Here is a 24,543-nt window from a genome sequence, read left to right on the forward strand (position 1 = left end):
GTGTCCCAGGTGTGTCCCAGGTGTCCCAGGTGTCCCCAGGTGTGTCCCCGGTGTCCCCAGGTGTGTCCCCAGGTGTCCCCAGGTGTGTCCCCGGTGTCCCCAGGTGTGTCCCCGGTGTCCCCAGGTGTGTCCCCAGGTGTGTCCCCAGGTGTGTCCCCAGGTGTGTCCCCAGGTGTCCCAGGTGTGTCCCCAGGTGTCCCCAGGTGTCCCCAGGTGTGTCCCAGGTGTGTCCCCAGGTGTCCCCAGGTGTGTCCCCAGGTGTCCCCAGGTGTCCCCAGGTGTGTCCCCAGGTGTGTCCCCAGGTGTGTCCCCAGGTGTGTCCCCAGGTGTGTCCCCAGGTGTGTCACCTGTGCTGGCACCTCCCCGGTGTCGAGGGCGCGGCGCAGGAGCCGCGAGAGCGGCACAAAGAGTCCCCAGGGGGTCAGGTCGTGGTCACTGAGGGGACAATTGGGGACATTGGGGACATTTGGGGACACCGGGGACACCGGGAGCCGCCCCCCGCCCTCGCCCCCAGAGTCCCCCAGATGTCCCCAACCCCCTCAACATCCCCCCCGTGGCCAAAACCGTCCCAAATCCCCCCCAAAGTGTCCCCAAAATGTCCCCAAAACGTCCCCAAACCCTTCGGAATGTCCCCAAATCCCCCCCAAAGTGTCCCCAAAGGCCCCCGGATGTCCCCAAATCCCTCCAATGTCCCCAAAATGTCCCCGGATTTCCCAAACGTCCCCAACCCTCCCCGTGTCCCCAAGTGTCCCCCGAGGTCACTTGAAGAGGGCCGAGAGTCTCCTCAGGGTGGCCGCCAGCCCGTAAACGTCCTCCTCGTCCGGGGACACCGCCTGGCACGGGGGACAGCAAAGCGTCACCGAAACGCCACCGAAACGTCACCGAAATGACACTGAAATGACACTGAAATGTCATCGAAATGTCACCGAAATGTCACCAAAATGTCACTGAAATGTCACCAAAATGTCACTAAAATGTCACCGAAACGTCACCGAAACATCATCGAAATGTCACCGAAATGTCACCAAGTGTCCCCAAATCCCAATGTCCCCAACGTCCTCTACGTCCCCCGGGTCCCCAAATCCCCCCCGTGCTGTCCCAAGGATGGCCCCAGCCCCCAGATCCCCTCCAGGTGTCCCCAAACGTCCCCAAACGTCCCTAAAATGTCCCCAAACGTCCCCAGACGTCCCCAAATCCGCTCCAGATGTCCCCAAAGGTCCCCAAACGACCCCAGAGCTCCCCAAGGGCTCACCTGGAGCCTCTCGGTGACCTGCAGGTGGCACCTGTCCCCAAAGGTCCCCAAGTGTCCCCAAATGTCCCCAAATGTCCCCAAGTGTCCCCAAGCGTCCCCAAAGCTCACCTGGAGCATCTCGGTGACCTGCAGGTGGCACCTGTCCCCCAGGCTGTCCCCAAGTGTCCCCAAGTGTCCCCAAGTGTCCCCAAGGCTCACCTGGAGCATCTCGGTGACCTGCAGGTGGCACCTGTCCCCCAGGCTGTCCCCAAGTGTCCCCAAGTGTCCCCAAGCGTCCCCAAGGCTCACCTGGAGCATCTCGGTGACCTGCAGGTGGCACCTGTCCCCCAGGCTGTCCCCAAGTGTCCCCAAGTGTCCCCAAGTGTCCCCAAGCGTCCCCAAGGCTCACCTGGAGCATCTCGGTGACCTGCAGGTGGCACCTGTCCCCCAGGCTGTCCCCAAGTGTCCCCAAGTGTCCCCAAGCGTCCCCAAGGCTCACCTGGAGCATCTCGGTGACCTGCAGGTGGCACCTGTCCCCCAGGCTGTCCCCAAGTGTCCCCAAGTGTCCCCAAGTGTCCCCAAGGCTCACCTGGAGCATCTCGGTGACCTGCAGGTGGCACCTGTCCCCCAGGCTGTCCCCAAGTGTCCCCAAGTGTCCCCAAGTGTCCCCAAGGCTCACCTGGAGCATCTCGGTGACCTGCAGGTGGCACCTGTCCCCCAGGCTGTCCCCCAGGCGCCCCCTGGCGATGTCCCCGAGGCCGTGCAGGGACAGCGCGGGGTCACAGAGCGCGCGCAGCGCCCGCGAGGCCGCCGAGAGCACCGGGGAGGGCTCCGAGTGCTTCCCGAAAATCTCCTGGATCCGCCCCAGCAGCTGCTCCAGGCACTGGGAACGGACACCGGGACACACTGGGACACACTGGGATGGACTGGGATAAACTGGGATAAACTGGGACAAACTGGGACAAACTGGGAGCACCGGGGAGGGCTCCGAGTGCTTCCCGAAAATCTCCTGGATCCGCCCCAGCAGCTGCTCCAGGCACTGGGAACGGACACCGGGACACACTGGGACACACTGGGACACACTGGGACACACTGGGATAAACTGGGATAAACTGGGACAAACTGGGACAAACTGGGACAAACTGGGAGCACCGGGGAGGGCTCCGAGTGCTTCCCGAAAATCTCCTGGATCCGCCCCAGCAGCTGCTCCAGGCACTGGGAACGGACACCGGGACACACTGGGACAAACTGGGACGGACTGGGACACACTGGGATAAACTGGGACAAACTGGGACAAACTGGGATAAACTGGGATAAACTGGGACAAACTGGGACAAACTGGGACAAACTGGGAGCACCGGGGAGGGCTCCGAGTGCTTCCCGAAAATCTCCTGGATCCGCCCCAGCAGCTGCTCCAGGCACTGGGAACGGACACCGGGACACACTGGGAGAAACTGGGATGGACTGGGAGAAACTGGGATGGACTGGGACACACTGGGAGTCACTGGGATGGGAAACTGGGATAAACTGGGAGGGAAATGGAAGTGACTGGGAGGCCGTGGGGGGCCCTGGGAGGCTCTGGATTGCTCTATACTGGTCTGTACTGGTGTAAACTGGTTTATACTGGGATTTCTCACCCTCTCCCACCGCGCCGTGCGGAACATCCCCAGCTCCAGGTGCTGCAGCAGCTCCAGCAGCGCCGCCGCCGCCTCGGGCTCCGCTGAGAACTGGGGTTTGGGGGGAAAAACGGGAATTCTGGGGGAAAACGGGAATTCTGGGGGAAAACGGGAATTCTGGGGAAAAAACGGGAATTCTGGGGGGAAAAACGGGAATTCTGGGGGAAAAACGGGAATTCTGGGGGAAAAACGGGAATTCTGGGGGAAAAACGGGAATTCTGGGGGGAAAATGGGAATTCTCGGGGAGAAAATGGGAATTCTGGGGGAAAAACGGGAATTCTGGGGGAGAAAAAACGGGAATTCTGGGGGGGAAAACGGGAATTCTGGGGGAGAAAAAACGGGAATTCTGGGGGAAAAATGGGAATTCTGGGGGGGAAAACGGGAATTCTGGGGGAAAATGGGAATTCTGGGGGGAAAAATGGGAATTCTGGGGGAAAGGGGAATTCTGGGGGGAAAACGGGAATTCTGGGGGAAAAAAAAAACCCGGGGATTGCGAGGGGGGGTGGGGTGGGAATTTTCAGGGAAAAACAGAGATTCGAGGAAGATTTATTGGGATTAGGGGGGGAAACGGGAATTTAAGGGGGAAAAAAAAAGGGGATTTTGGGAAAAAAAGGGAATTTCAAGGGGGGAAAAAAGAGAAAATTTTTTGGAGGAAATCTGGAGAAAAACACCCAGAAATTTTGGGAAAAAGAAAAAAAAAACCCCAAAAAGTCCCAGGACGAAGGTGTTGGAGGCCCCCCGAGTGTCCCGGGACGTTCCGGAATTCCGGGATTTCCCGCACCTTCTCCAGGAGCTGGGGCAGCACCGGGATCAGGCTCCGGCTCAGCCGCGATCTCTCCTCGCGCTGCTCCCGGGAGGAAACCTGGGGGGGGGAAACGGGACAACGGGCTCGGAATTCTGCCCCAAATCCATCAAATCCCAGGAACTCCCCGGCCTCGGAATTCCCGGGATTCTCAATCCCTAAAAAAATCCCCTGGAATTCCACCGAAATCCCCCCGAATTCCGGGAATTCCTGAGTCCCCCGAAACCTCCGAAATGCCACCAGAATTCCCACAACTCCCAGCGCCGAAAAAATTCCCCAGAATTCCCAAAGTTTTGGGAATTCCTGACCCCCCCCGGACCCCCTGAAATTCCCAAAATTCCCAACCCCCAAAGCCCTGAAGGTCCCAGGATTCCCTGAACCTTCCCAAAATTCCTGCAATTCCCAGATTTCCCAATCCCCCCCCCCAAAAAAGCTCCAGGAATTCCAAACCAAATAAAAAAAAAACCCACAAAAAACCCAAACAAAACCCGCCCAGAATTCTCGGAATTTCCGATATCGCCCCAAAATTCCCAGATTTCCTGACCCGCCCCAACCCCCTCCTCCCCCCCCCATCAAAATTCCCCAAAAACGCCCCAAAATCTCCGAAAATTCCAAGAAAATTTCCCAAAAATTCCCTCAGAGTTCCCGGAATCGCTGACCTCAGCTCGCCAAAAACTCCCCGAAAGTTCCCAAAAACTCCGGGAAATCCCAGGAAATTCTGGAAAATCCCGGGAAACCCCGGAAAACGCCGGGACCTGCGCACCTTCCTGCCCTGGGCCCGTCCCACGGGCGGCCGGCCCCGGCACAGCCGGAGGCCGCTGCAGCTCAGGATCTCCACCAGCGCCTGCTCCTGCCCCAGGTCCAGGCCTGCAACGCCAGCTCCGGTCCGGCCCGGCCCGGCCCAGTCCCCCCAGTCCATTCCCAGTTTGTCCCAGTCCCTCCCAGTCCATCCCAATCCATTCCCAGTCCGTCCCAGTCCATCCCAGTCCCCCCCAGTCCCTCCCAGTCCATCCCAGTCCATCCCAGTTTGTCCCAGTCCCCCCCAGTCCCCCCAGTTCCCCCCAGACCCCCCAGTCCATCCCAGTTTGTCCCAGTCCATTCCCAGTCCATCCCAGTCCATTCCCAGTCCCCCCAGTCCCCCGTGCCCACCGGCGCCCGGCGCCAGCAGCATTCCCGCGGCCGTGTCCCAGTCCATCCCAGTCCATCCCAGTCCATCCCAATCCATTCCCAATCCATTCCCAGTCCATTCCCAGTCCATCCCAGTTTGTCCCAGTCCATTCCCAGTCCATCCCAGTCCGTCCCAGTCCATTCCCAGTTTGTCCCAGTCCATCCCAGTTTGTCCCAGTTTGTCCCAGTCCATCCCAGTCCATTCCCAGTTTGTCCCAGTCCATTCCCAGTCCCCCGTGCCCACCGGCGCCCGGCGCCAGCAGCATTCCCGCGGCCGTGTCCCAGTCCATCCCAGTCCATCCCAGTCCATCCCAATCCATTCCCAATCCATTCCCAGTCCATTCCCAGTCCATCCCAGTTTGTCCCAGTCCATTCCCAGTCCATCCCAGTCCGTCCCAGTCCATTCCCAGTTTGTCCCAGTCCATCCCAGTTTGTCCCAGTTTGTCCCAGTCCATCCCAGTCCATTCCCAGTTTGTCCCAGTCCATTCCCAGTCCCCCCGTGCCCACCGGCGCCCGGCGCCAGCAGCATTCCCGCGGCCGTGTCCCAGTCCATCCCAATCCATTCCCAGTCCATTCCCAGTCCATCCCAGTCCATCCCAGTCCATCCCAGTTTGTCCCAGTCCATCCCAGTTTGTCCCAGTCCATCCCAGTTTGTCCCAGTCCGTCCCAGTCCCCCCGTGCCCACCGGCGCCCGGCGCCAGCAGCATTCCCGCGGCCGTGTCCCAGTCCATCCCAGTTTGTCCCAGTCCATCCCAGTTTGTCCCAGTCCATCCCAGTTTGTCCCAGTCCATCCCAGTCCCCCCGTGCCCACCGGCGCCCGGCGCCAGCAGCATTCCCGCGGCCGTGTCCCAGTCCATTCCCAGTCCATCCCAGTTTGTCCCAGTTTGTCCCAGTCCATCCCAGTCCATTCCCAGTTTGTCCCAGTCCATCCCAGTCCATTCCCAGTTTGTCCCAGTCCATTCCCAGTCCCCCGTGCCCACCGGCGCCCGGCGCCAGCAGCATTCCCGCGGCCGTGTCCCAGTCCATCCCAGTTTGTCCCAGTCCATCCCAGTCCATCCCAGTTTGTCCCAGTCCATTCCCAGTCCATCCCAGTTTGTCCCAGTCCCCCCGTGCCCACCGGCGCCCGGCGCCAGCAGCATTCCCGCGGCCGTGTCCCAGTCCATCCCAGTCCATCCCAGTCCATTCCCAGTCCATTCCCAGTCCATTCCCAGTTTGTCCCAGTCCATCCCAGTCCCCCCGTGCCCACCGGTGCCCGGCGCCAGCAGCATTCCCGCGGCCGTGTCCCAGTCCATCCCAGTTTGTCCCAGTCCATTCCCAGTCCATCCCAGTTTGTCCCAGTCCATCCCAGTCTGTCCCAGTTTGTCCCAGTCCATCCCAGTTTGTCCCAGTCCATCCCAGTTTGTCCCAGTCCATTCCCAGTCCCCCGTGCCCACCGGCGCCCGGCGCCAGCAGCATTCCCGCGGCCGTGTCCCAGTCCATCCCAGTCCATTCCCAGTCCATTCCCAGTCCATTCCCAGTTTGTCCCAGTCCATCCCAGTCCATCCCAGTCCCCCCCGTGCCCACCGGCGCCCGGCGCCAGCAGCATTCCCGCGGCCGTGTCCCAGTCCATCCCAGTCCATCCCAGTCCATCCCAGTTTGTCCCAGTCCATCCCAGTCCCCCCAGTCCCCCCGTGCCCACCGGCGCCCGGTGCCAGCAGCATTCCCGCGGCCGTGTCCCAGTCCATCCCAGTTTGTCCCAGTCCATCCCAGTTTGTCCCAGTCCATTCCCAGTCCATCCCAGTTTGTCCCAGTCCCCCGTGCCCACCGGCGCCCGGCGCCAGCAGCATTCCCGCGGCCGTGTCCCAGTCCATTCCCAGTCCATCCCAGTTTGTCCCAGTCCATCCCAGTTTGTCCCAGTCCATCCCAGTCCATTCCCAGTCCATTCCCAGTCCATTCCCAGTTTGTCCCAGTCCGTCCCAGTCCCCCGTGCCCACCGGCGCCCGGCGCCAGCAGCATTCCCGCGGCCGTGTCCCAGTCCATCCCAGTCCATCCCAGTCCATTCCCAGTCCATCCCAGTCCATCCCAGTCCATTCCCAATCCATTCCCAGTCCATCCCATTCCATCCCAGTCCATCCCAGTTTGTCCCAGTCCCCCCAGTCCCCCGTGCCCACCGGCGCCCGGCGCCAGCAGCATTCCCGCGGCCGTGTCCCAGTCCCGCAGGCGGCTCCCGGCGCAATCCCACAGGGAATCCACCAGGTAGGCGGCGTGATCGTGGAGCTGGGGGGAGGGGGAATCTGGGATCGGGATCCTCAGAATTCCCGAAAATTCCCACAATTCCATCGATATCCCCGAAATTCCCGCAGGATCCCCTCGAAATGCTCCACGTCCCCCCCGGAATTCCCCCGGAATTCTTTGGAACTGCCCCGAGATTCCCCCAAAGTTTTCAAACTTTCCCCCCACCCGAATTCACCTGAAATTCCCACCCAAAAAATTCCCGAAATTCCCCCAAAAAATGCCTGAAATTCCCGCCCAAAATTCCTGAAATTCCCGCCCAAAAAATTCCCGAAATTCCCCCCAAAAATGCCTGAAATTCCCACCCAAAATTCCTGAAATTCCCACCCAAAAAATTCCCGAAATTCACCCCAAAAATTCCTGAAATTCCCGCCCAAAATTCCTGAAGTTCCCACCCAAAAAATTCCCGAAATTCCCCCAAAAACTTCCTGAAATTCCTCCCAAAAATTCCCAAAATTCCCCCCCAAAAATTCCCAAAATTCCCCAAAAAATTCCCGAAATTCCCCCCAAAAATTCCCAAAATTCCCCCCCAAAAAATTCCCAAAATTCCCCCCAAAAATTCCCAAAATTCCCCCCCAAAACTCCCCAAATTCCCAATTTCCCCCGAAATTCCCCAACTGCCCCGAAATCCCCGATTCCCGCCGTCCCGCCTGGCCCGGGGCGGGACCTCGGAGCCGAGGAAGAAGCCGACGAGGCGCAGGAAGAAGCTGCGGTTGTCGCCGGGCCCGGCCCCGTGTCTTTGGGGATCCAGGAGCCTGGAAAAAACCGGGAAAAAACCGGGAAAAAACCGGGAAAAAACCGGGAAGAGAGGGAGAAAACACAAGGGGGCTGGAAAAACTTGGGAAAAGAGGAGCTGGAATGGGAAAGACGGGAAAATTGGGGGAAAAACCGGGGAGGAAAGGACAAAAAACGGGGGATTCGGGGAGTGGGATTACGAGAAAAGTGGGAAAAAAAAACCTGGAATGGGGAAAATTGGGGAAAAAATGGGAAAAATCCGGGCGGGAATGGGCCGAGGAGGAAGGAAAAGAATAAAAACTGGGAAAAATGGGAAAAAATGGGAAAAAACCCCCAAAAGGGAATTTTTGGGGCTTGGAATCGGGGGGAAAATTGGGAAAAAAAACCGAGTGGAAAGAGATCAAAGAGAGAAAAACTTGGGAAAGGACGGGGGAAAAACCGGGATAAACACCATCGCCCCTCCCCCCTCCGTGCCCGAGGGATTGGGAAGGGCCCGAGATGAAGAAATTCCGGGATGAGGAAATTCCAGATGTTGGGAGGAGCCCGGAGCCGATTCCCAGAAAATTCCGCTGGAATTGGAGGGGGGGGGGAGGGGGGGGAGTCCAAGAGTTCAGGGCTCGGAATTCGGACGGATCGAGGTGGAATTCCCGGGTTTTGGAGGCTGGAATTCCCAGATTTGGGGCTGGAATTCCCAGGGTTTGGAGGGGCCTGCATTCCCGGATTTGGGAGCAGGCTTCCCGGATTTCTGGGAGGCCAAACTTCCCAGGCTTTGGGGCTTTGGAATTCTCAGGACTTGGGGCTGAAATTCCCAGGTTTTTCGGGCTGGAATTCCGAGAGTTCAGAGCTCGGAATTCCCAGGGTTTTGGGGTCAGAATTCCCAGATCTTTGGGACAGCAATCCGGGGATTCCAGGGCCCAAATTCCCAGGATTTGGGGGGCCGGAATTCCCTTTTTTTTTACCTCTGGAACAGGAATTCTCCGGCAGCCGTGGCCAGGGCGCGGCTGGAGACGAAAACCACGGGGAAGATGCTCCGGCAATCCTCCTCCGACAGCGCCTCCTCCAGATTCCTGGGCAATTCCAGGGATTCCGGGAATTCTGGGGCTCCTGGATTCCCGATCCCCGCTCTCCCGTTCCCAAATTCCAAAAACAATTCCGGGATTTTGGGCACTCTTGGGCCCCAATTCCCGATCCCTGCTTTCCCCCCCGTTCCCAACCCTTTTCCCACCCCGTTTCCTTCCCGGGAATTCCCAGGAATTTCAGGAATTCTGGGGACTCCTGGATTTGCCAATTTCCCCTTTTTCCACTCCAAAATTCCCAAATTCCTTCCAAAATCCGGGAATTTGGGGCTCCCCCCTCCCCCATTCCAGCCCCTCCTTCCCGGTTCTCCGGATTCCCGGAATTCTGAGCTCAAAGTTTGGGAAGAAGCCACGGGAATTTGGCTCTCCGAGACACCCCACCCCAATTCCCTCATTCCCCGTCGGGAAAAGGACCCAAAAGTTCCGAACCAAAACAAAATTCCCACAAAATCCTGCCTGAACTCCCGGCCTGGAACTCAGGAAAATCCCATGGAATTCTGGGCGGCTCCAAATCCCAAAATTCCCAAAAAAAAAAAAACCAAACCTCCCCAGTTCCCAGCCAGAGCTCCGGTCAATCCCGGGGGATTTTGGGATCCCCCCCCCCCCAATCCCCATTTCTGACCCCAACTCCCAAATTCCTGATCCCAAATCCCCAATTTCCCACCCGAAATCCCAAATTTCCCACCCTAAATCCCAAATTCCTCATCCCAAATCCCAAATTTCCCACCCCAAATCCTACATTTTCCCTCCCACATCCCGAATTTCCCGCCCCACATCCTGGATTTCCCGCCCCACATCCCGAATTTCCCGCCCCACATCCCGGATCTCCCGCCCCACATCCCGAATTTCCCGCCCCACATCCCGAATTTCCCGCCCCACATCCCGGCTCTCCCGCCCCACATCCCGGCTCTCCCGCCCCACATCCCAGATTTCCCGCCCCACATCCCGGCTCTCCCGCCCCACATCCGGCTCTCCCGCCCCACATCCCGGCTCTCCCGCCCCACATCCCGAATTCCCGCCCCACATCCCGGCTCTCCCGCCCCACATCCCGGCTCTCCCGCCCCACATCCCGGCTCTCCCGCCCCACATCCCGGCTCTCCCGCCCCACATCCCGGCTCTCCCGCCCCACATCCCAAATTTCCTGCCCCACATCCCGAATTTCCCGCCCCACATCCCGAATTTCCCGCCCCACATCCCGGCTCTCCTGCCCCACATCCCGGCTCTCCCGCCCCACATCCCGGCTCTCCCGCCCCACATCCCGGCTCTCCTGCCCCACATCCCGGATTTCCCGCCCCACATCCCGGCTCTCCCGCCCCACATCCCGGATCTCCCGCCCCACATCCCGGCTCTCCCGCCCCGCATCCCGAATTTCCCGCCCCACCTCCCGGCTCTCCCTGCCGGCCCCGGGCCCCACCTGTCCAGCTCCGTGAGCAGCCTCAGCACCTCCAGCGCCACCCGGGGCTCCTTGTCGTGGACCATGGCCACCAGCCGCGGCTGCGAGGCCCGGAGCGCGCCCGGAACGTGCCCACAGCGTTCCCAGAACGTTCCCGAAACGTTCCCAAAGTATTCCCAAAACCTTCCCGAACCGTGCCCGAAACGTTCCCAAAACGTTCCCGAACCGTGCCCAAAACATTCCCAAAATGTTCCCAAAGTACTCCCAAACCGTGCCCGAAACGTTCCCGAAATGTTCCCGAAGCATTCCCCAATTCCCCCGAACTCCCAGCCCCTCCCAGCCCTCTTTTCCCCCCGTTTTCCCGGTTGTTCCCCCATTTTCCCCCCGTTTTCCCGTTTCCCCCCTGTTTTCCCGGTCGTTTTCCCGGTTGTTCCCCGTTTCCCCCCCATTTTTCCCGGTTGTTTTCCCGTTTTCCCGGTTGTTCCCCGTTTCCCCCCCGTTTTCCCGGTTGTTCCCCGTTTTCTCCCCGTTTTCCCGGTTGTTTTCCCGTTTTTCCCGGTTGTTCCCCGTTCTCCCCCCCGTTTTTCCCGGTCGTTTTCCCGGTTGTTCCCCGTTCTCCCCCCCGTTTTTCCCGGTCGTTTTCCCGGTTGTTCCCCGTTCTCCCCCCCGTTTTTCCCGGTCGTTTTCCCGGTTGTTCCCCGTTCTCCCCCCCGTTTTTCCCGGTCGTTTTCCCGGTTGTTCCCCGTTTTCCCCCCGTTTTCCCAGTCGTTTTCCCGGTTGTTCCCCGTTCTCCCCCCGTTTTTCCCGGCGTTCCCCGTTTCTCCCACCTTGAACCTCTCGGTGAAGAGCTCCAGGCCGGGGCCGCTGCCGGGGGCGCCGTAGAGGCCGCGCAGGGCCCGGGCACAGCGCAGCCGCACCGCGCCGTGCTGCCAGAGCCGCCGACACCGCGCCGTGGGCCCGGGCCCGATCCCCAAATCCCCAAACCCCAAATTCCCAAACTCCCACCCTCCCCAAACCCCGGATCCCAAATCCCAAATTCCCAAATTCTGAATCCCAAATTCCCAAATCCCAAATCCCCAAATTCCCCAAATTCCCCAACTCCCACCCCTCCCCAAACCCTGGATCCCAAATTCCCAAATCCCAAATTCCCCAAACCCCGGATCCCAAATTCCCCAAACCCCGGATCCCAAATTCCCCAAACCCCGGATCCCAAATTCCCAAATTCCCAAATCCCAAATTCCCACCCTCCCCAACCCCAGATCCCAAATCCCAAATTCCCCAAACCCCGGATCCCAAATCCCCAAATTCCCAAATCCCAAACCCCGGATCCCAAATCCCCAAATCCCCAAATTCCCGAATTCCCACCCTCCCCAACCCCGGATCCCAAACCCCGGATCCCAAATCCCGAATTCCCGAATTCCCACCCACCCCCCGGATTCCAAATCCCCAAATCCCCGAATTCCCACCCCTCCTCCATCCCAGCCCCTTCATCCCGTTTTTTCCCAGATTTCTCCCCAGCTCTCAGCCCGGTTCCCGCACTTTCCCCATCCCAACCCTGGATTTTCCCAGATTTCCCCCCCCCGTTTTTCCGGAATTTTCCCAAACCATTTTTGTCCCAGATTTTCCCAACCTTTCTTCCCCTCGTTTTTTCCTCAGATTTTTCCTGGATTTGTTTCCCATTTTTCCCCGAATTTTTCATGGATTTTTTTTCCATTTTTCCCAGATTTTTCATGGATTTCTTTTCATTTTTCCCAGAGTTTTTTCCCATTTTTCCCCAGATTTTTCATGGATTTTTTCCCAATTTTCTCCAGATTTTCCCCAGATTTTTGCCGGATTTTTTTCCCATTTTCCCCAGATTTTTTTTTTTCATTTTCCCCTGGACTTTTCCAGATTTTTTCCCACTTTTCCCCAGATTTTTCCCAGATTTTTTTCCATTTGCCCCTGGAATTTTCCCCGGATTTTTTCCCATTTCCCCCGGATTTTTCCCCGGATTTTTCCCGGATTTCCCCCGGATTTCCCCCGGATTTTCCCAGATTTCCCCCGGATTTTCCCCGGATTTTCCCCGGATTTCCCCCGGATTTTCCCAGATTTCCCCGGATTTCCCCCGGATTTCCCCGGATTTTCCCGGATTTTCCCGGATTTCCCTGGGATTTCCCCCGGATTTCCCCCGGATTTCCCCAGGATTTTCCCAGATTTCCCCGGATTTCCCCGGATTTTCCCGGATTTTCCCGGATTTCCCCGGATTCTCCCCACCTTGTCGTGCAGGGTCCAGCCCAGGTACTTGAGGTGGCTGTCGGTGAGGAAGGAGCCCGGGAACTTCCTCACCCACTTCCCCAACTCCTCCAGGCAGATCCCGCGGATTTCCGGCACCACGTCCCTGAGCCCGGGGAAATCCGGGATCAGAGTCCCCAAAATCCCCTTTCCCGTCGTTTTATCCCGGATTCCCCCACAAATCCTGGGGAAATCCGGGATCACAGTCCCCAAAATCCCCTTTCCCATCGTTTTATCCCGGATTCCCCCACAAATCCCGGGGAAATCCGGGATCACAGTCCCCAAAATCCCCTTTCCCGTCGTTTTATCCCGAATTCCCCCACAATTCCCGGGGAAATCTGGGATCACAGTCCCCAAAATCCCCTTTCCCGTCGTTTTATCCCGGATTCCCCCACAATTCCCGGGGAAATCCGGGATCAGAGTCCCCAAAATCCCCTTTCCCGTCGTTTTATCCCGGATTCCCCCACAATTCCCGGGAAACTCCGGCTCACAGTCCCCAAATCCCCTTTTTCCGTCATTTCAGCCCAAATTTGCCCCGTTTTCCCACCCCCCCCCATTTTCCATCCCATTCCTGCCTTTTTTCCCACCTTATCCCACTTTTTCCCCGCCGGGCTCCTTCCCGTCCCCTTTTTCCCCCGTCCTATCCCACTCCCCGTTCTACCCCTCGGCTGCCCCGCTTCGTTCCCCGTTTTTTCCCATTTTTCCCAATTTTCCCCCTTTTTATCTTTTTCCCCCTTTCCATCCCCTTTCCCTCCGTTTTCCTCCCTTTTCCCAATCCCACACCTCGTCTGTCCCCGCTTTCTCCCACCCCCATCCCATTTTTTCCCATTTCCCCCATTTTTTCCCATTTTCTCCCACCCCCATCCCATTTTTTCCCGTTTCCCCCCTTTTTCCCCCATTTTTTTTCCATTTCCCCCCATTTTCTCCCACTCCCATCCCATTTCCCCCATTTCCCCCCGTTTTTCCCATTTTTCCCCATTTTCCCCTGCCCCCCATTTTCCCCCCATATTCCCTTTCCCCATATTTTCCCTTTCCCCCCATTTTCCCCCCACTTTTCCTATTTTTCTCCATTTTCCCCCCCATTTTTTCCCATTTTCCCCCATTTTTCTCCATTTTCCCCCCATTTTTTCCCATTTTTTCCCATTTTTTCCCATTTTTTCCCATTTTTCCCCATTTTTTCCATTTTTTCCCATTTTTTCCCATTTTTTCCCATTTTCCCCCCATTTTTTCCCATTTCCCCCCATTTTTCCCTCATTTTCCCCCCATTTTTTCCCATTTTTCCCCCCATTTTTTCCCATCTTCCCCCCACTTTTTCCCATTTTTCCCATTTTTCCCCCCATTTTTCCCATTTTTCCCGGTTTTCCCCCCATTTTTCCCGGTTTTCCCCACCTGTAGCGATGCACGAAGACGCCCTTGAAGATCCCGTTCATCAGCTCCTCCAGCTCCTGCTGCCGCTCCCGCAGCTGGGAAGCCCCAAAATCCCAGGATTTCACCCCAAACCGTCTCCCCAACCCCCCCAGCCCCCGGAAAATCCCCCCAACCCCGACTTCCGCCGGAATTCCCAAACTCCCCCCAAATTCCCGAATTTTCCCCTAAAACCCCCGCCCAAACCCCTCCTGCATTCCCAAGCTTTCAGCCCAGACCCCCCGGAATTCCCGGTTTTCCCTGGATTTTCCCCCCGGAATTCCCATTTTTCCTCCTGAAACTCTCATTTTCCCCCCCTGGAATTCCCATTTTCCCGTTTTTCACCCAGAATTCCCATTTTTCCTGGGTTTTTTCTCCCTGGAATTCCTGTTTTTCCCCGTTTTTCCTCAGAACTCCCACTTTCCCCCCTGGAATTCCCATTTTCCCCTTTTCCCCCCCAGAATTCCCGTTTTCCCCCCCAGAATTCCAGTTTTTCCGCCCAAATTCCCTTTTCCCCACCAGAATTCCCGTTTTCCCCCCCAGAATTCCCGTTTTCCCCCCCAGAATTCCCGTTTTTCCCCCCCGGAATTCCCGTTTTTCCCCAGAATTCCCGTTTTTCCCCCCCGGAATTCCCGTTTCCCCCGGAATTCCCGTTTTCCCCCCCCAGAATTCCCGTTTTCCCCCCAGAATTCCCGTTTTCCCCCGGAATTCCCGTTTTTCCCCCCCGGAATTCCCGTCCCTCCCACCTCCCGCTGCTGCTCCCGGAGCAGCTCCAGCTTTTCCGTGCCCCTCCTGCCGGGCTCCTTCCCCTGCTCCGCCTCCAGCTGCCGCCGGCAATTCTCCAGCTGCAGCCCCACGTCCAGAGCCACCTCCACCAGGGAGCTCATCAGCTTCAGCGCTGGGAATTCCGGGATAAACGGGAAAGTGGGGAAAAAACAGGGAAAATTAAACAACAACAAAAAAAACAACAGAAAAAACAGGGGAAATCTGGAAAAAAAGGGGGAAAAAACAGGGAAAAAGAGGGAAAAAGTGGGTTGGGATGGAGGGAAACGCCCACACAGGAGCTCAGCAGCTTCAGCGCTGGGAATTCCGGGAAAAAACGGGAAAGTTGGGAAAAAACAGGGAAAAAGAAAAGGGAAAATCAGAATTTAAAAAATCAGGAAAAAACAGGAAAAAAATTAGGAAAAAATTAGGAAAACCACGAAAAATCAGGAAAAAATCAGGAAAAAATTAGGAAAAACTCAAGAAAATCAGGAAAAAAATCAGGAAAAAATCACAAAAAAATCACCAAAAAATCACCAATAAATTAGGAAAAACTCAAGAAAATCAGGAAAAAAATCAGGAAAAAAATCAGGAAAAAAATCAGGAAAAAAATCAGGAAAAAAATCAGGAAAAAATTGGGAAAAATCAATAAAAAATCAGGAAAAAATTAGGAAAAACTCAAGAAAATCAGGAAAAAAATCAGGAAAAGATCGGGAAAAATCAATAAAAAGTCAGGAAAAAATCGGGAAAAGTCACTAAAAAATCAGGAAAAAATCAGGAAAAAATCAGGAAAAAATTGGGAAAAATCGCAAAAAAATCAGGAAAAAAATTAGGTAAAACTCAAGGAAATCAGGAAAAAAATCAGGAAAAAATCGGGAAAAATCAATAAGAAGTCAGGAAAAAATCGGGAAAAATCACTAAAAAATCAGGAAAAAATCAGGAAAAAATCGGGAAAAAATCGGGAAAAAATTAGGAAAAACTTAAGAAAATCAGGAAAAAAAATCAGGAAAAATCGGGAAAACCTCAAGAAAATCAGGAAAAAAATCGGGAAAAATGACTAAAAAATCAGAAAAAAATCAGGAAAAATCACTTAAAAATCAGGAAAAAATCCGGAAAAATCACTAAAAAATCAGGAAAAAATCGGGAAAACCTCAAGAAAATCAGGGAAAAAATCACGGAAAAATCCCTAAAAAATCAGGAAAAAATCGGGAAAAACCACTAAAAAATCAGAAAAAAATCGGGAAAAACTCAAGAAAATCGGGAAAAAATCGGGAAAAAACCGGGAAAAATCACTAGAAGTTCAGGGAAAAAAGCGGGACAAGGCAGCAGCAGCCCAGGAGCGAGGGGAGGGCGGGGGGAAGCGTGGCGGGCAGGCGCGGGCGAGGGGCAGCCGAGGGCCGGGCGGCGGCGCGCTCCTTACCGGCCAGCGTGGCGGCGTGCCGGCAGGCGCGCACCCGGCTGTCGGCCAGGCCGGCCAGGAAGGGCGGCAGCGCCTCGGGCACGAGACCGGCCCGCAGCTCCCGGTGCCGGCCCCGCAGCGCCAGCAGCTCCAGCAGCTCCGAGAATCCCGCCCGGAAGCGGCGCCAGGCGGGGGAACGGCGCGCCAGGGGGTACGCCGGGGCGGCCTGCGAGAGAGGTTCGGAATGCCGGCGGGAAAAGGTTCGGAATGCGGCGGGAAGCAGCGCCAGTGCCGAGGGAAACGCCGAGGGAAAGGATCCCGGGACGGGGGGAAACGACCCGCTGGGGTGGGGGTGAGAACAGGTGGAATTTGAGGGAAAACACGAGAAATGTCGGGGGAAAAACGGGATGGAAAAATCCCGGGAAAAACGCTCAAATGCCAGTGGGAAAAGGTTCGGAATGCCGGGGGAAACCAGCCCGAATCCCGAGGGAAACGCCGAGGGAAAGGATCCCGGGACGGGGGGGAAACGACCCGCTGGGGTGGGGGTGAGAGCAGGTGGAGTTTGAGGGAAAATCCCCAAAAATCCCAGAGGAAAAGATGAGAAATGTCGGGGGAAAACAAGGGGAAGAAATGAAAAAATCCCGGGAAAAACGCTCGAATGCCAGTGGGAAAAGGTTCGGAATCCCGGGAGAAAGCAGCGCGAATCCCGAGGGAAACGATCCCGGGAGGGGGGAAACGACCCGCTGGGGTGGGGCTGAGAGCAGGTGGAGTTTGAGGGAAAATCCCCAAAAATCCCAGAGGAAAACACAGGAAATGTCGGGGGAAAATGGGATGAAAAAATCCCGGGAAAAACGCTCAAATGCCAGCGGGAAAAGGTTCGGAATGCCGGGGGAAAGCAGCGCCAGTCCCGAGGGAAACGATCCCGGGAGGGGGGAAATGACCCGCTGGGGCGGGGCTGAGAACAGGTGGAGTTTGAGGGAAAAGGCCCAAAAATCCCAGAGGAAAACACAGGAAATGTCGGGGGAAAACAAGGGGAAGAAATGAAAATATCCCGGGAAAAACGCTCGAATGCCAGTGGGAAAAGGTTCGGAATGCCGGGGGAAAGCAGCGCGAATCCCGAGGGAAACGCCGAGGGAAAGGATCCCGGGACGGGGGGGAAACGACCCGCTGGGGTGGGGCTGAGAGCAGGTGGAGTTTGAGGGAAAACACGAGAAATGTCGGGGGAAAAACGGGATGAAAAAATCCCGGGAAAAACGCTGGAACGGCAGCGGGAAAAGGTTCGGAATCCCGGGGGAAAGCAGCGCGAGTCCCGAGGGAAAGGATCCCGGGAGGGGGGAAATGACCCGCTGGAGTGGGGCTGAGAGCAGGTGGAGTTTGAGGGAAAACACGAGAAATGTCAGGGGAAAAACGGGATGAAAAAATCCCGGGAAAAACGCTGGAACGGCAGCGGGAAAAGGTTCGGAACGCCGGGGGAAAGGCCGGGAAAAGCCGAGAAAAAAGCCTCAGGTTTTGTCGAAGGGACGCGAGGTTCCCCAGGGAACGACGGAACCTGGCGGGAAAGACGCAGAATTCCAGGGAAAACACGAGGAATTCCACGAGAAACGCACGGAATCCCCGAGGAAACGCGAGGGACTCCGAGGGAAAAGCTCGGCTCTCGTGGAAAACCCGCCGGATTCCCGGCGAAAATTCCGGCAATTTCAGGGGGAAAAGCCCAAAACTCCCACGGCAGAAGCGTTTCAATTCCACGGGAAGAGCCTCAAATCTCACGGAAACCACCTGAAATCCCCTGGAAAACCCTGAATTCCCTGGGAAAACCCCGGAATTCCCAGGACAATCCCGAAATTCCCTGGAAAACCCTGAATTCCCTGGGAAAACCCCGGAATTCCCAGGACAATCCCCAAATTCCCTGGGAAAACCCTGAAATTCCCAGGAAAATCCCGAAATTCCCTGGAAAATCCTGAAATTCCCTGGGAAAACCCTGAAATTCCCAGGAAAATCCCGAAATTCCCTGGAAAATCCCGAAATTCCCTGGGAAAACCCGGAATTCCCTGGAAAAACCCCGGAATTCCCAGGAAAATCCTGAAATTCCCTGGGCAAACCCCAAATTCCCTGGAAAACCCTGAAATTCCCTGGGAAAACCCCGAAATTCCCGGGAAAACCCCAGAATTCCCTGGGAAAACCCTGAATTCCCTGGGAAAACCCCAGAATTCCCAGGAAAATCCCCAAATTCCCTGGGAAAACCCTGAATTCCCAGGAAAAGCCCGGCATTCCCAGGAGAAGTCCCGGGTACCTCGTCGAAGGTCTCCGTGAGCCTCCGGATGATCTCGGAGTTCGGCAGCTCCCGGAACATCGCCGGCGTCACCGCGCCTGCAACCCAACCGCGCTTCGCCCGCGCCCCAGCCCAAATCCCCGGAGCTCCGCGGCTTCCCACTCCCAGCCCCACAATTCCCCCTTTCCCTCCATCCCAATCCCCTTTTCCCCCTTTTCCCCCTTTTCCCACTCCCAGCCCCACAATTCCCCCTTTCCCTCCATCCCAATCCCCTTTTCCCCCTTTTCCCACTCCCAGCCCCACAATTCCCTGTTTCCCTCCATCCCAACCCCCTTTTCCCCCTTCTCCCACTCCCAGCCCCACAATTCCCCCTTTCCCTCCATCCCAATCCCCTTTTCCCCCTTCTCCCACTCCCAGCCCCACAATTCCCCCTTTCCCTCCATCCCAACCCCCTTTTCCCCCTTCTCCCACTCCCAGCCCCACAATTCCCTGTTTCCCTCCATCCCAATCCCCTTTTCCCCCTTTTCCCACTCCCAGCCCCACAATTCCCTGTTTCCCTCCATCCCAACCCCCTTTTCCCACTCCCAGCCCCACAATTCCCTGTTTCCCTCCCTCCCAATCCCCTTTTCCCCCTTTTCCCACTCCCAGCCCCACAATTCCCCCTTTCCCTCCATCCCAATCCCCTTTTCCCACTCCCAGCCCCACAATTCCCCCTTTCCCTCCATCCCAATCCCCTTTTCCCCCTTTCCCCACTCCCAGCCCCACAATTCCCCCTTTCCCTCCATCCCAATCCCCTTTTCCCCCTTTTCCCACTCCCAGCCCCACAATTCCCCCTTTCCCTCCATCCCAATCCCCTTTTCCCCCTTTTCCCACTCCCAGCCCCACAATTCCCCCTTTCCCTCCATCCCAATCCCCTTTTCCCCCTTTTCCCACTCCCAGCCCCACAATTCCCCCTTTCCCTCCATCCCAATCCCCTTTTCCCCCTTTTCCCACTCCCAGCCCCACAATTCCCCCTTTCCCTCCATCCCAATCCCCTTTTCCCCCTTTTCCCACTCCCAGCCCCACAATTCCCCATTCCCGCCCCAGCAGCCGCTGGAGCACACGGTGAAGTCCAGCAGCTCCAGGAATTCCCAGATTTTTCCCAATTTTCCCCCTTTTTTCCCCCCCCATTTCTCCACAGCTTTTCCCGGTTTTTTTCCCGGTTTTTTTTCCCGGTTTTTCACCCCGGCAGCCGCAGGAGGCGACGATGAAGTTGAGCAGCTCCAGGAAGGCGGGTTCCTGATCCCGGCGGTACCAGCCCAGCCACTCGTCCACCACCGTCTGGAACGGGGGGAAACGGGAATTCCGGGGGAAAACCGGGAATTCCGGGGGGAAAACGGGAATTCCGAGGGAGAACGGGAATTCCGGGGGAAAACGGGAATTCTGGGGGGGAAGAACGGGAATTCCGGGGGGGAAGAACGGGAATTCCGGGGGGAATAAATGAGACTTCTGAGAGGAAAAATAGGGAATTTTGTGGAGAAAATAGGGAATTTTAAGGGGGGAAAAATGGGAATTCCGGGGGGAAAAAAACAGGAATTCTGGGGGGGAAAATGGGAATTCTGAAGGGGAAACGGGAATTCCGGGGAAAATCTGGAGTTTTGGGGGGAAAACCAGGAATTCCCAGGAAAACAAAAAAAAAAATTCTGAAAGAAAAAACCAGAAACTTTCACCAAAAACCCCGGAGAAAACTGGGAGGGAAAAACTGGGAATTCTGTGAGAAAAACGGGGATTTGGGGGAAGAACTGGGAATTCGGGGGGGGGGAAACAACGGGAATTCTGAGAATCCCCCCGAAGCTTTTCCCATTTTTTTTTTTTCCCTGTACCTCCATGGCCGCTTTTCCCGAAAAAACCGCCTGGAAAAGGGAATTCTGCTCCAGCTCCTTCCCGGCGTCGCCGGCAAGCCGCGAGCGCTTCGGGACCTGCGGAAAAACGGGGGAAAACCGGGAAAAATCGCTGGAAATGGCCCACAACTCGTGGGGTTTTTGGGAATGTCGGGAATTACGTGGCTCCTGGTGGCTCCTTGGGGGGGGCCCCGTTTGCTCCGGGGGCGCGGAGAGACCTCGAAGTCGCTGCCGGAGTCGGCATCGTCCGGGAATTCCCTGGGGGAAAATCCGGGAATTCTGGGGGGAGAACTGGGAAAAGCAGGGCTGGGAAAGGAGGGGGGAAAAGTGGGAAAAATGGGGGAAAACCGGGAAAAAATGGGGGGGAACAGGGCTGGAATGAGGGGAAATGAGACGGGATGGGGAGGAATGGAAGGGAAACTGGGAAAAACTGGGGGAAACGGGATGGGGCTCAGAAAAACGGGAATAAAAAGGGTTGGGATGGAGGAAAAAAGATGGAAGGAGAGAAAATGGGGAAAAAACTGGGGGAAATGGGGTTGGGTTCAGAAAAACGGGAATAAAAGGGTTGGGACGGAGGAAAATAATGGAGGGAAGGGGGAAAAGGGGGAAAAAAACTGGGGGAAACGGGATGAGGTTCAGAAAAACGGGAATAAAAAGGGTTGGGATGGAGGAAAAAAGATGGAGGGAGAGAAAATGGGGAAAAAAACTGGGGGAATGGGGTTGGGTTCAGAAAATCGGGATTAGAAAGGGTTGGGATGGAGGAAAATAATGGAGGGAAGGGGGAAAAGGGGGAAAAAAACTGGGGGAAACGGGATGAGGTTCAGAAAAACGGGAATAAAAAGGGTTGGGATGGAGGAAAATAATGGAGGGAGGGAAAATGGGGAAAAAACCTGGGGGAATGGGGTTGGGAGGGGAGAAGATGGGGCTGGAATGGGGAAAAAGAGGGATAAAGAGGAGTAGGGATGGGGGGGGTGGCAAAAACAGGGAAGTTTTGGGAAAACCGGGCAAAACGCGAGGAGAAACCGGGAAGGCGGAGGATCTTTTGGGATGTTCCCGACAAACTCACGGGCTGTGGGGAGAGCCGGGGGAGCTGCTCCGGGCTCCCGAGCCCCGAGTGCGGCCGGAGGAGGATCCCGAGGAAGATCCCGAGGGATGGAGCCGGGGGGAGCGGCCGGGAGCCATGGCTGGAGCTGCGAAAAAGTGGGAAAAAAACCAGGGAAAAACGGGGGGGGGGGGAAAAAAGGGAATTTTGGGGGGAGTCTCTGGAGGCTGGGAGCGGGAGGGTGGGAGACTGCAAATCCCGTCCGAGGAAAAGAGAGGGATGCCCGAAATTCCCTCAGGGGGAAAAAGGGAAAGGTGCCAAAAATTCCTACGGAAAGGAAAAAAAAAACCCGAAGGGCTGGGACGCCACAAGCGCCTCAGGCCACAATCCGAGGGCGGTGAACGAAGCCGCTCCCTCACGTCTGTGGGGTCAAAACCTCCCAAATCCCGGGAAAAAATCCCTCCCCCCTAAAAGAAAACCCCCCGAACCCCCCGGAATCACAGCAAGGAGCCTCTGAGAGCCCCCCAGAGCTCAACTGGAGGGCTGGGGATGAAGCCCCCCCCTCACAAAACCCCCGGAACGAGGGGAACGAGGGGAACGAAGCCCCCCCCATAAAACCCCCTCAGCTCCGACTGAAGGGGGGAGCCGGAACCTCCCAGCTCCCCCTCACGGAGCCCACGAAGCTCCCCGCACTTGTCCCTCACCTTTGCGGGGCGGGAAATGCCGAAAAACCGCCGAAATTCCGCCCCAAAAACCGCCGAAATTCCGCCCCAAAAACCGCCCGCCCGGAGCCCGAGCCCTGAGGGCCGCCCCGCTTCGCGCCAAAAACAAATGGCGCCCGGCACGTGCCCGCGCCTCCCGGGGGCGTGGTTACTCCGCTCACGTGGCCTGAAGGGGCGGGGAGACGGGAGGGAGTGGGCGTGGCTTCCGCCGTCACGTGGCTCGTGGCGCCAAAACCGCGGCGGGGCCGCTGCAGGAACGGGGGGGGTCCTAGAAAGGCCCCGAAATCGGGAATTCTGTGGGGAAATTGGGGGTCGGGGGGGTCTGGGGGGAGTCGGGGGTTCCGCTATAGATCCGGGGTCCCCTAGAGGGGGGGTGGTCCTAGAAAGGCCCCGAAATCGGGAATTCTGTGGGGAAATTGGGGGTCGGGGGGGTCTGGGGGGTCTGGGGGGACTCGGGAGTCGGGGGTTCCGCTATAGATCCGAGGTCCCCTAGAGGGCGGGGGGGTCCTAAAAAGGCCCCGAAATTGGGAATCCTGTGGGGAAATTTGGGGTTTGGGGGGGTCTGGGGGGAATTTGGGGTCTGGGGGGGGATTTGGGGTCTGGGGGCGTCTGTGGGGTCTGGGGGGGATTTGGGGTCTGGGGGGGATTTGGGGTCTGGGGGGGGTTGGGGTTCACCTGTACCTTGGGGGTCCCCGAGAGAGTGGGGGCTCCCTAAGAAACCCCGAGAGTTGGGAATTCTGTGGGAATTCGGGTGCGGAGGGGTCCGAGCAGGTCTGGAGGGGTCTGGAGGGGGCGGGGTTCCCGATCTGGGGCCAGGAATGGGGATTCCCCATCCCAGCTCCTGTTCCCCGTCCCATTCCCGTCCCAAATGCCAATCCCGATCCCGAATCCTAAATCCCAGATCCCAAGTCCCGATCCCATTCTTGATCCCAAATCCCAGTCTCAGATCCCAAATCCCGATCCTGAATCCCAAATCCCGATCCCCAATCCCAAATCCCGATCCCAAATCCCGATCCCCAATCCCAAATCCCGATCCCCAATCCCGATCCCAGCTCCCGCTGCCGTTCCCGATCCCAAATCCCGATCCCCAATCCCGATCCCAAATCCCGATCCCCAATCCCGATCCCAGCTCCCGCTGCCGTTCCCGATCCCAAATCCCAAATCCCGATCCCGAATCCCAAATCCCGATCCCAGCTCCCGCTGCCGATCCCGATCCCCAATCCCGATCCCAGCTCCCGCTGCCGTTCCCGATCCCAAATCCCGATCCCAAATCCCGATCCCCAATCCCGATCCCGATCCCCAATCCCGATCCCAGCTCCCGCTGCCGTTCCCGATCCCAAATCCCGATCCCCAATCCCGATCCCAAATCCCGATCCCCAATCCCGATCCCAAATCCCGATCCCAAATCCCGATCCCGATCCCAGCTCCCGCTGCCGTTCCCGTCCCGCTCCGCCCGCCGGGGCGGGGCCGGAGACAAAAGGGAAAAGTTTCTCGGGGCAGGGAAGAGAAGGATCGGGAACTTCGGGAATCCGCGACCCCGCCCGGCTCCGGGGGATCGCGGCCAGGAATTTGGGATCGCCGGGAATCCTCGGGATCGCCGGGAAAACACAACCCCCCCCCCCTTCCCAAAGGGAGCCGATCCCGGGATGTGGCGGAGCTGAGCGAGGCCGCGGTGAGAGAGGGACCGGGAAAAGCGGGAATTGGGGGGAAAACCGGGAACGGGAAAAGCGGGAATGGGGAAAAGGGATGTGGGATCGGGGAGGGGGAAAAGCGGGAATTGGGGGGAAAACCGGGAACGGGAAAGAGGGATGTGGGATCGGGGAGGGGGAAAAGCGGGAATTGGGGGGGAAACCGGGAACGGGAAAAGCGGGAATGGGAAAAGGAATGTGGGATCGGGGAGGGGGAAAAGCGGGAATTGGGGGGGAAAAGCGGGAATTGGGGGAAAAACCGGGAAGGGGGAAGAGGAATGTGGGATCGGGGAGGGGGAAAACCGGGAATTGGGGGGGGAAACCGGGAATTGAGGGGGTGGAAATTGGGAACTGGGGCGGGGACTGGAAATTGGGATAGAAACCCGGGAATTGGGATTGGGGGGGGCAACCCGGGGGATTGGGGCGGGGCAGGGGTGGGGGACGCTGGGGCCGCCGCCATTTGTCCCCCCGTGTCTGTCTGTGGGGTGACCGCTGGGTGTCGTCCCCAGTCCCGGTGTCCCGTGTCCCGTGTCCCGTGTCCCGTGTCCCGGTGTCCGGTGTCCCGTGTCCCGTGTCCCGTGTCCCGGTGTCCCCCCGGTGTCCCGGTGTCCCGTGTCCCGTGTCCCGTGTCTCGTGTCCCGTGTCCCGGTGTCCCCCCGGTGTCCCGGTGTCCCGTGTCCCGTGTCCCGTGTCTCGTGTCCCGTGTCCCGTGTCCGGTGTCCCGTGTCCCGTGTCCCGGTGTCCCGTGTCCCGGT

General features: G+C 57.5%; 2 protein-coding genes across 7 annotated transcripts; one reads left to right on the forward strand and one right to left on the reverse strand.

Annotated features, from left to right (window-relative positions):
* Positions 1-347: 347 nt before the first annotated feature.
* Positions 348-22,957, reverse strand: STAG3 (STAG3 cohesin complex component). 6 transcript variants are annotated; one of them, XM_066208472.1, is made up of 22 exons: positions 22,782-22,957; positions 22,262-22,368; positions 21,403-21,526; positions 20,498-20,594; positions 20,319-20,414; positions 19,680-19,776; positions 18,478-18,554; positions 16,209-16,413; positions 14,773-14,924; positions 14,012-14,034; positions 12,605-12,728; positions 11,179-11,277; positions 10,373-10,534; positions 8,842-8,949; positions 7,815-7,902; positions 4,859-7,132; positions 4,473-4,576; positions 3,689-3,769; positions 2,869-2,986; positions 1,911-2,652; positions 763-833; positions 348-435 (listed from the first exon to the last, which is right to left on the reverse strand). In XM_066208472.1, the coding sequence occupies exons 1-21, from the start codon at positions 22,955-22,957 to the stop codon at positions 785-787; spliced, it is 5,103 nt and encodes a 1,700-aa protein (XP_066064569.1). In that variant the 3' UTR covers positions 348-435; positions 763-784. The 6 variants fall into 6 exon arrangements, 5 of the variants coding, with proteins under 5 accessions (XP_066064569.1, XP_066064572.1, XP_066064568.1 ...); XM_066208475.1 differs by having other exon boundaries at positions 7,027-7,132; positions 10,373-10,452; positions 14,012-14,085; XM_066208471.1 differs by having other exon boundaries at positions 14,012-14,085.
* LOC136305066 (uncharacterized) lies at positions 16,365-19,686 on the forward strand. Its single transcript, XM_066208485.1, has 2 exons — positions 16,365-16,447; positions 17,706-19,686. Exon 2 carries the CDS (start codon positions 18,506-18,508, stop codon positions 19,562-19,564), a length of 1,059 nt encoding a protein of 352 aa, XP_066064582.1. The 5' UTR covers positions 16,365-16,447; positions 17,706-18,505; the 3' UTR covers positions 19,565-19,686.
* Positions 22,958-24,543: the final 1,586 nt, after the last annotated feature.

Source organism: Chamaea fasciata, unplaced genomic scaffold (assembly GCF_029207755.1).
Source record: "Chamaea fasciata isolate MVZ Bird 193981 ecotype frontalis unplaced genomic scaffold, bChaFas1.0.hap1 SCAF_260, whole genome shotgun sequence".
NCBI lineage: Eukaryota > Metazoa > Chordata > Aves > Passeriformes > Sylviidae > Chamaea > Chamaea fasciata.

Coding starts and splice junctions, on each gene's coding strand:
- LOC136305066 (XM_066208485.1), top strand. CDS start 18,506: ATGATCTCGGAGTTCGGCAGCTCCCGGAACATCGCCGGCGTCACCGCG.
- STAG3 (XM_066208471.1), bottom strand. CDS start 22,957: ATGGGACGGGGAACAGGAGCTGGGATGGGGAATCCCCATTCCTGGCCC. Junction 16,414..18,477: donor TCACGGAGACCTTCGACGAG/GTACCCGGGACT, acceptor CCTCTCTCGCAG/GCCGCCCCGGCGTACCCCCT. Junction 11,278..12,604: donor GCTGGACCCTGCACGACAAG/GTGGGGAGAATC, acceptor CGGCTCTGGCAG/CACGGCGCGGTGCGGCTGCG.